At 35.1% G+C, this 12,261-nt stretch overlaps 1 protein-coding gene across 1 annotated transcript in view; it reads right to left on the bottom strand.

The window, feature by feature from the left end:
* LOC105619271 (nucleolar protein 4-like) overlaps positions 1–12,261 on the bottom strand; it is an 87,823-nt gene that overhangs the window by 15,105 nt on the left and 60,457 nt on the right. Inside the window, exons 2-3 of the mRNA XM_012200796.1 lie at positions 8,663–8,717; positions 4,340–4,555 (exon numbers count right to left, since the gene is read on the bottom strand). Coding sequence (XP_012056186.1) covers positions 4,340–4,555; positions 8,663–8,717 — 271 coding nt within the window. The remainder of the gene's footprint in view (positions 1–4,339; positions 4,556–8,662; positions 8,718–12,261) is intronic.

Raw genomic sequence — 12,261 nt, 5'->3', positions numbered from 1 at the left:
GTTCGGTCGGTGGTAGTAGTAGGTAGTTAGGTTAGTACGTACTACTATAGTACTATATATATATATATATATATATATATATATATATATATATATATATATATATATATATATATATACTCGTCTCTTCGCGACCGATGGCTGGTTCATTACGCAATGACTACGTCCGAGATATAGAGGCCCGCTTCGAAACCAGTTTCAAATAGCTGCCAGGGAGGATAGGTGGAAGAGATAGAGGGGTACGGTGAATTATCCTTCCGCAACCTAACTGAACAACAGAGAATCCCGAGAGCACCGCGTGGAAACCTTCGGCGCCTTGGAGATCGTTACGCGATTATCGACATTAAAGATGCACGTGACAATTAACATGCGTGTTTCTTTCTGACCGAGGATGAATTTTTTTTTACGTATAACACGGTTTAATTAACGAAAAAAAGCATTGAGTTTGTAAAATAATTAAGCAATTCTTGATTACAGATATACGCAATTCGCGAAACATTAATTTTGATATTTTATGAATAGAAAGGATTTAAACAATGTAGAATAAAATCGAGCTCTCGAGAATTAATCAAATTAAATAAAAAGACTTAATCTTTTTATTAAAAATGCGAATTCATTAGATTTATAAAATTTTAATTAAAATCAAATTTGATTGAAAAATTACTAGCTTCATTAAATTTTATATGGTTTATAATTACATATTATAAATACATGTAATATTTTCATATATGTTTAATATTTTTACATAATATAACTTTACTAAAAATCAATAACAATTCTTGCTCTTTGCATTAGAAAAATAGCTTGTACAAGCATTAATAACACAATTCAAAATCGTTTTGATGGACCCACTTACGACATCGTAATAGTTCGACTAATGGCTTTTCCGTGCGTCCACTCTGCGATTTTCGATATTCAACTTTCAATGTCCATCGACCGACACAATTACCGCATTACATTCGACGCTCTCATTCACATGACTCTGTGTTCAACCAGGCCGCTCGAGTACGAGATATCAAAGTACAAGAAGTCTTAAGCGCATGCCTTCTCTAGTTATTCAGAAATACAAACGATATTTTAATATTATAAAGATACCGACACTTTAATATTACACTTTAATATTGTAAGAAAAAAAGGCAGACAGAAAAAGTTTAACTACTAGAAAGTGAAGATCTATTTTTAAATACATACAAATTGAATAAAGGCTCCAAAGAATAAATCAACAAGGTGAAATAGCCAAATATGTGAGTCACCATAAGATATTTGTGTATCGAAATAAATGTATTAAGTTACAGATGTTTTGATCCTGGGATTATTGGATCCTTTTCAATGTATAATACAATTGATCATGTAATCCAAAATTAAACACATAACATGAAACCAGAAATGTTGTTGAAACAAAGGAACATCGCGTTAAGCTATTGTTCAATTTAAAATCTTAAAAATATCATCTATTTAAAAAATCTCAGTTTTCCTTTATGAAGATTACTTTATTGTATTTCTTGTCTCAAGATGTGATAGTTTCAACGCCACTATACACTCTAAAAAATATTGGTATGAATTTAAAATTCATGATGTTAAATCTACACCATTTTGATGTTAATAGCAGTATCAAACACAATGAGAATTATGTAGACATCGCATAGTGTTAATCCACGTCGATATTTTTTAGAATGCAATAGCTTTTCCATCTTATAAAGGTTAAATATTAAAACATAAAAAGATCGAAACGATAGATCTAAAAAAATCGAGTTTTAACAGACACTGCTTAGACAAGATTGCAATATTACGAAAGAATGCGAGTTCCTATGGCGATTACGTAAGTATTAATGAACGAGGATGACGTATAACAATGCACATCGCATTCGCATCGCCAATTCTGAGAGAAGTATTGATGCTCAAAGATATCGGTTGCATTCCTCTCTTGCGTGCGGCTTTCTGCCCGCACTGATTCATCGGCGAGGAAAAGCACAAGGATTCATGGCGTGTCTCATCCCTACGATTCACCCTCCTGACGGGGATTTCGTCGGAATGTGTGGATGTGAAACGGCGAGAAGAGACCGCTCGCGTACACGATCACAAATATACATAGGTAAATGAGACGCGCGTCGAATTGCTCTTTCTACGCCACGGGGTACGTCCTAGGTCGGCGATCCATTAGTCACGTCGCGCACGACGACAAAACTTTACGAGCTAAATGGCCGGTACACCTTGGCCCCGCGAAACCTGCAATTCACTCCGCCGAGCAGAGCCGCGCCGCGCGTCAAACGTGCGAGAAAGACGCAAAACTTGAGCATTAAAGCCCCCGGCTGCGCTTACGCCAGGCGGAGCAAGGTTCTTTTCATAAGTGGGATTTCGTCAGTCAGAACGACATCAATGGGACGTTGGCGTACGTAACTTCGCCGAGTCCTTTCGCCACGAAGAAGAAAGAAAGAAAGACGTCTAGACATCTTTCGTCCCGTAATGGATTCCGTTAAACGTCTCGCCTGTCGATTTCGCGAAGCAAATCTTTTTTTTTTTTTTTTTTCGTTATACCGTGACGTTCGCAATCACATAAGCAAAGTTGTGACTGAAACTGCATGTAATGCGACCAGCTGCGATATTGATTCTCCTTTATTGATAGTAATATTGAAAACAGTTAATGACATTAAATTCTAAGATATATATATGGTCTCATAATAAGAACTTGTAAAAGCTTAAATAAAAGAAAAAATAATTAGGAGAAAAGTTTCGAATATTTGTTTCAAATATTGTAGAAAATATAAAAGGAGAAAAAATTCATCTAATGCAGATCTTTAATATCATTTATATGCATCTCAAAGCACAAATATACGGAAAAAACAATTTTGTTGAAATATCTAAAAATTTAACTAGATATAAATCTGAAAATAATTTTGCCAAACTATCAAAAAAATTATGTATGAAACACAACAATACTAGAAAAAGATTTGACAATCAGTTTGAGCGTACTACTTAGTTATTTTGATATAAAATCAAATAAAATCATTTTAAGATCTGTATTTAATTACTTAAATTTTTAGATATTTGAGCGGAACTACTTTTTTCGAAAGAAGTTTTTTTTCTTCTCTAACGTACAATTTCAGGGTTGTTAGCAAAAATGAAAAAAAATTTATCTGATTTTTCTCGGTTTTCTCGGTTACTTTTTGAAAAAATTCCCTGACTATAATAAAATGAAAGATTCTCTGAATAAAAACAAAAAAGAATATTAAATATTTTATTTTATAAATATTTTATAGTACAAAGAAAAAATATTTACATTCAAAGAATTATTTAAAGAATAACTTTAAAGAATAACTTATAAATATAAATAATACGACATGACTTGCAGTGAGTGTTGCAAACGTTAAATGGAACATACGACTACTGATACGCGATGAATTAAAAAATAAATTACGGGAAACGGATATATATATATATATATATCTTTGTTTTGCACGTTATTTATTGAGATTTTTATCCATATTCATACTCAGACCTTATATCAAGACTTCCTTAAATTTTCTTTAAATGTTCAGTAGCCAATAAAATAATTCGTAAAGATAAATTTAATTAAGCCTTATGTATAAGACGGATATGGGGGATTAATCATTTCGGTAAAATACTTTATGTTTCAATTATCATTTTAATTAATTTTAATTAGAAATGATTTGCGAAATGTTCATCATACATATTTAGTATATACATATTTTGATTTTTGCAAAGTTAAGTTTTTTGTTTTTAATAATGTCTATTAATGATTTTCTACAAATTGCTCACTGCAAAATTAAAAAAAAAATATTTGCACTATATCTTCAAAAAATTAAAAAATTTCTATTTCTTAATTTTTAAAGAAGTAAAGTTTAAACTTAGAATTTTACAGTCATTTAATTTTAGAATCTTAGATTAATAAATTCCTTGATAATAATATTATACATAATATATATAATATATATAATATACATAATATATAACTATTCCTTGAATAATTTTCCCGATTATCCCTGATTTCTCTGACCACTAACAACCCTGATTAAAAATCATTCTACTAAACTAATTTGCAAAAAGGGCTTAAAACATTAAAGAACGTGGGTCTATTTTTTAAAATCTCTTTTCCTCGAGTAAGATTTGTTACTTAATTCAATATTTCATTGTATTTCTTGCCTCAAAATATGACACTGTTTCAGCGCCACTGTAATGCCTTTCTCGTCTTGTAAAGGTTAAAAACGTCATTTGGTTCTTAACATTTTACGCGCAATTTGTGAATACATTCGCATATAGCTTAGGACATCGCGACACGCTCGAAACGTCGCATATACCGGCCGATGAAATAAGGTATTACCTGTGAGCGTGGAGTTGTTAATAGTGTTGTTTGCCGTGGAAATGGCTGATTGGCTGGTGATTGGTGTGCCAACAGTGGTAGCCGTGGTAGTCGACGAGTTATTTGGCGAGAGAGCCGCGTTGGCAGCCTGGACCTGTGCCTGCGCCTGTGCCTGGAGATTATAATTCCACGCGAGCAGCATCAGCTTCAACTTATCCGGATCTTTCATGAGAGTGGCTGCCAAAATTAAAAGTGCCAATTAGCTTGAAACAAGTTAGAAAACTACATATGTAAACGATAACACGCATCGCGTATCGCATGCAAGGCTCGAGGGCATTCTTTCTCACAAACGGGAGTCCTTGCTCATATGAGAGTGGAGTCATACGACCGGACGTGATCTTATATCGCAAACGAATCGCGACATTCGTCATCTACCTCCGGTGGCTGGCCTCGTACGCCGGAGGCTGTTATCACTTATCAGCTACCTGAGCTCGTGAGGCGAGCCCCGGGCGAATCGCAGCCGAATAAATTAAACTTACAAAACAACAATATCGTTGATATTCTCGATTTAATAACGCAACAGGTTTAATTACCCGAAACTGATAAATCGGCTGGCCGGCAGGCCACATAGCTCGACCGTCACAGCTGGCGGTGGACCGTTTACGATTATTAATCGATCGAGTAATTTACACGAGCTCCGATAAAAACTAACCAACCCCGCGGCCACGACGGATTAAACCCCCGAGTAAGTGAGTCTACGATTAACTTCCCATCGAAGTATGCGCCATTAATTTATCCTTCAGTGCGATCGAGCTGGCCGAGGGATATTGGTTATTGTAATATTGATCAGCGTCGCGGTAGAATTCGACGACGCGATTAACGACGTCCTGTCTACACGACTTGCTTCGTCAGATATTCACCGAAGACTACCGAGAAACCTGGCAAGATCTACAAGCCAGTCTTAGCGCATGCCGTGACTTGTCATCTTGATGTATCGATCGAACTGATACCTTAGAATGAGCGATGACATATGCCTTTTTGTATTCTATGATCTCCACACTGAAAAAAAAGGTCTGGTAATAGTTACCAAACATCGAGTGAAATTATTTCAATCAAATGTTATATGTAATATATATTTTTTTATTTGGATTATATATATATAAAATCAAATATAATTTCACTTTCTAAATATTTAGAAATCATTATCAAACAGTTAATTAAATTGTTATATTTGATAATAATTATTAAATATTTAGAAAAATAAAATTATTTCTGATTGCATTAACGGAACATTTAATTGAAATTTTTTTCACTTAACATTTAGTAGCTATTATCAGATTTTTTTCAGTGCAAAGCTCGCTTGCGTCAACTGTGCTGTCGAGTAAACAACGCAATTCAAGCAACACAAATGAAAAATAAGGCGTCGATAGCGATAATTGCCGAAAATGTAGTTGATATAAGGAAGATCGCCGCATGCATATTGGTGAACGATGAGCGATGACTCGATGAGCAATGCATGACGTGAATATGTTTCCTAACAATATCGACATTGATCTTGAAATATCTGAATTCTGATAAATCTCTAAAATTGATTTTTGTAAGATTAATTTATTACAAATGTAAAATGAGAATTTATCTTCATACATGTATAATATGGAACAAGAGTAAAATTAAAAAGATTAATAAACAAATTCAACCATTCACAAGTCGTAGCTTATCGCTTACAGTCGTGGCCTTACACGCGACTCTCGAGTATTATTCGAGATAGAGTGGAGGAAAGCATTTAAAACTTACGAATCAGAAGGATAGTTATCTAACGAAAGAATCAAAGTGCAGTGTGTTAAACGCGTGACATTCAAATTGCATGAATGAAAAAGGAAAGAAGTTTACGGAACAACCGAAGAGTGTAGGTAATATAAAACAATATTTCTTCACAAAAATTTTCTATCGTATAATACATAGAAAGAACAATTGTGTTGAAGTATAATTTTGTTGGACTACGAAAATTATGTAAAACACTCAAACTGCTAGAAAACTGTTAAAAACTTCTTGCAGCATTGCTCATTATTTTTTTGTTTTCAATATAATTATTTTATTGATGGTACAACAAAATTTTCAAATTTGTATCTATTTAAAAGTACAGATGTAGATCTAAAAAAATTAATTTTTGATGAATCATCGAAATAATTATTGTAGAAAACTCAAGCATGATAAACAATGCTGCAAAAAGTTTTGACATTCTGGAAATTCAGTTTGAACGTCCTATAAAATTATTTTTAGACCTATATCTAGCTAAATGTTTAAACATTTCAGCAAAACTTCTTTCCATGTAAGAATCTTAAACGCCAAACGCGATGCTATAACAATTTTTTCTACGATAATTTAACGTTATTTCGTACAATAAAGATTTTCAATTTGTTTCGCATTACGCTCTATCGGCGCGTTTTAATTAGATGATTTCCAAATCGCTCTTAAAGAGACTCGTCGTCATTCAAAGGAATTTGATCAAAGACAAGCTCAATTGAACATTTAGATCGATCTGTATACATTATGTGTGTCATGTATTTCTTGCTCCTTTCACGAAATCATTGATTCCATCTTTTTTTTATCTGACCGCACACTGCGCATGTAACGCGGCACCATACATGTCCGTTCCTCTCTGAAGGAAGACGAGCCGCTCTTCGTACGTCGTGAAACCGTAATCGAATGCCGAGTAACGCGTTCGATACTACTAATTCGTTATATCGATCCGTGCCACGCGAGCTGCCGCGAACGTATGTACATCGGAATCGAATAGCCGGCATTAACCCTTAGATTATTATACCTTGATTTATTACCGTCTGAGATCCTACAAGGATTTATCGGGAAATGTTCAAAGAATATTCGATTCACTATAAGTAACCCATTTCATCCACAGAAAAAAATTTAATCTTTCCGTTTAACTTATTTTAAATAATATCCATTTTCATTTTCTTTTCAATAATTTATTAATTCAAATTGTTTAATAACAATTTATCTTTATATCTTATCTACTTTATGATGCGCATATATCTAAGTACTCGAAAAGAAGAACAAAAGTTTCGACTTCTTTTTTAATCTTCCATTAGCAACTAGGCACTCTTTAAAGGTACAATCAACATTTTGAATCTGCAAAATAAATTTTAAATGCAAAAAAATTAGTGAAATACAATTCAATTTCTGTAATAATAAAAACATATTATTAAAACTTTGACAAGAGTATATTAGAATTTTGTCTGATTTTTATAATCCGGAACAATAAAAAATTTCTTCTGTTTCTTGAAAACCTCTACATTGTTGACAGAAGAGTTAAGATCGCACGGGCTTTTGCAAAACGCATAATGCATAAAAAAATTAATCAATCAAAATTTTTCTTTTCCATGAAATGAGAGAAAAAGAAGGATTTTGATTCGCTATGTGCTGCGGTACTAAAAAAATTCATATTGCCAGCGGAAGATTAAATAAAAATTAATGAAACATATCAACATCTGTTTCAAGATGTGTTTACTTAGGATTATCATTAGAACACGTGGCAGACGAAATTCTGTCACTAACTAATTTAGCTTATTATAATAATCCACGGCGGCGACAGCAGCGGCGATGATGAACAATATATACGAGCTTACTTACAATTCGCGCAAATTCCATGGGAATAATTGAAATAACGATGTTCCATGTATAGTTCCCGTCGGCGCGGGCGCACAGCCGCACATAATCGGACCGAATAATTCAAAGGAACAATCCACAGATTTTCTAGCGTATCGCGCGGGCGCGATTCCGTTTGTTCGTCCGAGCGGCGGAATTAGCGGTGACACACAGCGGACGGGCGCTTCGGCCGCGCGATGACGAGAGCAGAGATTTATTAGCCGGCGAACAGGCCTGCGGGGTGAGAGGAGTGACAGAAGGAAAGAGAAAGGGTGAGGCAGAGAACAGGCCGCGCGACAGCATGGCACAGGAGTGACGTTTAAATCATTCACGACACGGTTCAATAATGTAAAAACGTGCGACGCCACCGTAGAATTCGGGTCAGATTCCCGAAACGGTTGCGACCTGACCCCGCGACGAAAGGATTCGCGAAAAACAAAAAGGGACATATTCTTCGATACGAGTAATGCCACTCAAAATGGATCGTGTCGAACGGTAAAAACTTTGTTCACACACGCGGCAGATATACACCTCTGCACTTTGTTTCGTAAGGATTACGATCTCATAATCCTTTGCCAGGTGAAGGTTTAAAGAGGGACATCACCTCCGACACCGACTATAAGGGGACTTGGCAAGGTTTACGCTATACAGGATATATAGATAATGAAAGGTTTTGCTCACTTGGATAATGATCGTCCTCGGATATGTCGGCGGGCTCCGGGGTCGAGATGTTCTCCTGCAACAGATAGAAAGCCACCGTTAGATACTGAAGCGTTTTCCACTCGAGTCGTGCTATATAGCAGTCGAACGATTTCGCCCTGGGCTGCTTAGGTACAAAGGCGAACGGGACGGAACTCTCGCGACGCATTTAAAAGTTCGTGAAACTCATTTTCCGCAACTGCCCGTTATGATAATACCGCGCAAACGCAGCCGCCGCGTAACCGCATCATTACGCAGGACCAGATGTTTCGCGGTCTTATTTAGTTTTGCTATGCAACCTCCATGTCATTTTGATAAAAATATTCTTTAAACATTAACATAGAGAATGAGCAAATTCTTGAGTCCACAATTTTAATTGACGCAGTACATGTGAATACGTATGTGAAAATCTGTACTTATTTTGTCATGTATAGAGATGTAAACCACGGAAAAGTATTAGAATTTTAGGGTAAAAAATTAGGAAATGGTTTTTTTTCCTTCGGCTTTGACAGTTTTTTACTCGGATATTTTTTTTAGGTCATTCACATCGCATTGCTTGAAATTCCAAAATTTTTGCACTTAAACTGATATAATTAGAAAAATAGATTTGGACGTTGAAAAAAAAAGAAAGCACAGATGCTGAATGCAAAGAGTGCAAGCAACGCAAACAGACCTACTAATCTATCAACCTATTAATCTATCATCAACTCATCAAGAATTGCAACAGCCAATAATACATATTTCAGCTTCAATAAAATTATATAGACAAAAGTATTAAAAAGTATCGAAATAACAAGAAAAATACTATTCTATTTCTAAATTCTATTCCTCTTCTATTTCTTCTTCTACATATTTAACATGAATTCTATATTTTTTCATGAATTTTATATAATTTGATCAAAAATACGTTTTTTACAGTAAAAAACTAGTTTTTTACTTGATACTTTTCTCCGACATCAAAAATATCATTTTTTTACGTCTTTAGTCAGTAGGTTAACATTCTTTTCAAAAAAAAGCTCAATTATATGAAGCTCAGTTACATAAATTATATAAATTACAAAAATATTAATCATTTGTAATAAATGGTAGCAAATATTATTTTATTTTTTTACTTTGTATAATTTATTTATTCATGTTCTTATTGTAACTTTATAATACATATATATTGTAGTTGAAGTGCTATTGCCCTTAAATTTGTATTTAAATATGTATAACTCTTCCAGGAATTATAAAATTAATTTTTGTATAAAACTAAAAACTGTACTATCGAGATCCTCATTTACTTTCATCTTCGAACTCGACATCAATGATTTTCATTCAAAGAACTATTTCATTTGAATACCATCTAGTAGTGCCAATGGTGATACCACGTATTGCTCACAAGTGCGATTTTATTGAAGAATTTTTGAAGGTATACTTTTTAAAATCACATCATCAATGTTTCATTAGTTTAATGACATTATACTATATTATACTTTATTAAAAAAAAAGAAGTTATCAAAACTATTTCGTTTTTTTCCTATGTATTATATCTAATATTTAATCACACTATATAGTCATATATAATAATAATAAAATTAAGTATTTTGTCATTATAAATTTGATTTTATTTTTTTAATATTATTTCTTAATTAATTTATTTATATTCCACATATTTATATTCATTCTTACATGTATATAAAAATAAAAAAAATTCAATAAAATTCAATAGAATAAGTTGTTACTATTGAGTCGCGGTCTAAGATATACAGTCAAGAAGAAACTATCGAAGGCTATTCGCGTTACCATACGCCCACAGGAAGACCGTGGACTTTATTGTCCCAGATCAAGAGCCAGCGGCGACTCGCGATTCGTCGAAACGCAAATTGCTTACGCCTCGGCGTTGCGTCGCGTTGCGAAGGTGACGCACGTCGAGAATCTCGGATCAGTAGCGCAAACGAGCGCCACCTCTCAACCCTTTCACGATCAACGCGGTCAGTCTCCAGCTTAAGCACCATGTACAAACGCGTGTACAAAAATCTCCTCTAAACCTCTATAGCCTGGCGAAATAAGATCGTCTACTGAGCGAGAAATAATTATGCAGACGCCGCAATTAGCTTTACGTTCGTTAGGAAATTATTAATTACCGCGTACATGTAAAAAAAAAATGTTCTGACATAACTCCCTTTCGTAATAACGCATACATATAAGTATATGCGTAGATAATGGCTGTTATAACGGGTCGTTATAACGGAAAATTAATCCGTAAAATCATCATCTTTTCCGTAAGCTTCTATTTTCGCTGCAGCAACACCTGTACATAGATAACACATGTACATAAATTTTATTATATTTATATTCGATAACACTCTAAAAAAAGAAGTGTTTGATATTTGAGACTATAATTATATTGCATGATAAAATAATTATAGATAAGAACTCTATTTTTATTGTTATAAACGAGTACAAATTATAGTTGTGTTTTCGATGTCAAGTATATATTTTTTGTATATACAACTATAAGTACATTCTTTAAATTCTTTAAGTGGAATCTCACTAAAGAATGAAAATTGATCCAGTCTTGGAAAAAAGTGGTTCAATTTTCAATTCTTTAAGAATGACATTTCATTCTTCAAAGTGAGATTCACTCTATAAAAGTTGACAAAAACAATTATTATTGTGACGTTCTCAATCATAATTATACCATGCAATATTTTACTATGCAATTATCTATAGTCACAAATATGAAATACTTTTCTCCCAATACATTTCCCAAAATGTAACGGTTACATTATTTTTGACACGTAAGTGGCTTTCTATACGACTCGTTTTAAAAAAAAATTATCCTCTGTTTACGCCACTGGCCGAGATCGAGTGGTCAGGGTCATTTTGAGGGAATAAGGCCGAGGCTCGTCGGACAGAGGATCACCTCTATATGGTCGAGTCGTTTTTCATCGAAAAGAGCAATGCGAAGCGTTCTCCGCGCTCCGTGATATGGCATCGCCTCGCGCGCCACACTCTAATCGATCCATCGCGCGCACCGGTCGTGGCGAGTCATAGCGATCTTCCAGGCGGCGTGATTCTATCTAACTTTGATTGATTTTATCCCGACGAAATTAACGGGTTTTTCCCCGTTGAAACGAACGGCCGGTCGGCCTGCCGGCAATTTCGCAAGGCATGCACTATGTTAGCCTGAGCGATGCCTGGGCCGACTGGTTCGCTGTGTGTTGCTGCTGAAGCAGGCGCAGTCTCTTCTATCTGTGTCAGGTCTCGTGTTGCAACTCCAGAAGGTCGACCGGTATACAACGCGGAGAGCACGGCCAATTGATACCGGCCACAACTTTGTCCAGCGGGCTTGTAGGACATAGGCGGCGTGCGAGCTGGTGCGAGCGCGTACGTCGCATACATGTCGGACGTCGGACGTCGGTGTGCGCGGCGCGGGCGCCGCAAAAACTTGTGATGATGTAACCGAGAAATTCCGACGAGCCCGGCATCGTTCGCGCACGAACGTGGAAATCATGAGAAGCGACGTGGAGATCCAATCGCGACGAAATGTCGCGCCGCGCTACGCTTTTTTTTTTTACAACGAATGGTCACCTTCT

This window comes from Atta cephalotes (assembly GCF_000143395.1).
Source record: "Atta cephalotes unplaced genomic scaffold scaffold00020, whole genome shotgun sequence".
NCBI classification, from domain to species: Eukaryota; Metazoa; Arthropoda; class Insecta; order Hymenoptera; family Formicidae; genus Atta; species Atta cephalotes.
The sequence above is the reverse complement of the archived record's forward strand: the minus strand, read 5'-3'. Positions and strand labels throughout refer to the sequence as shown.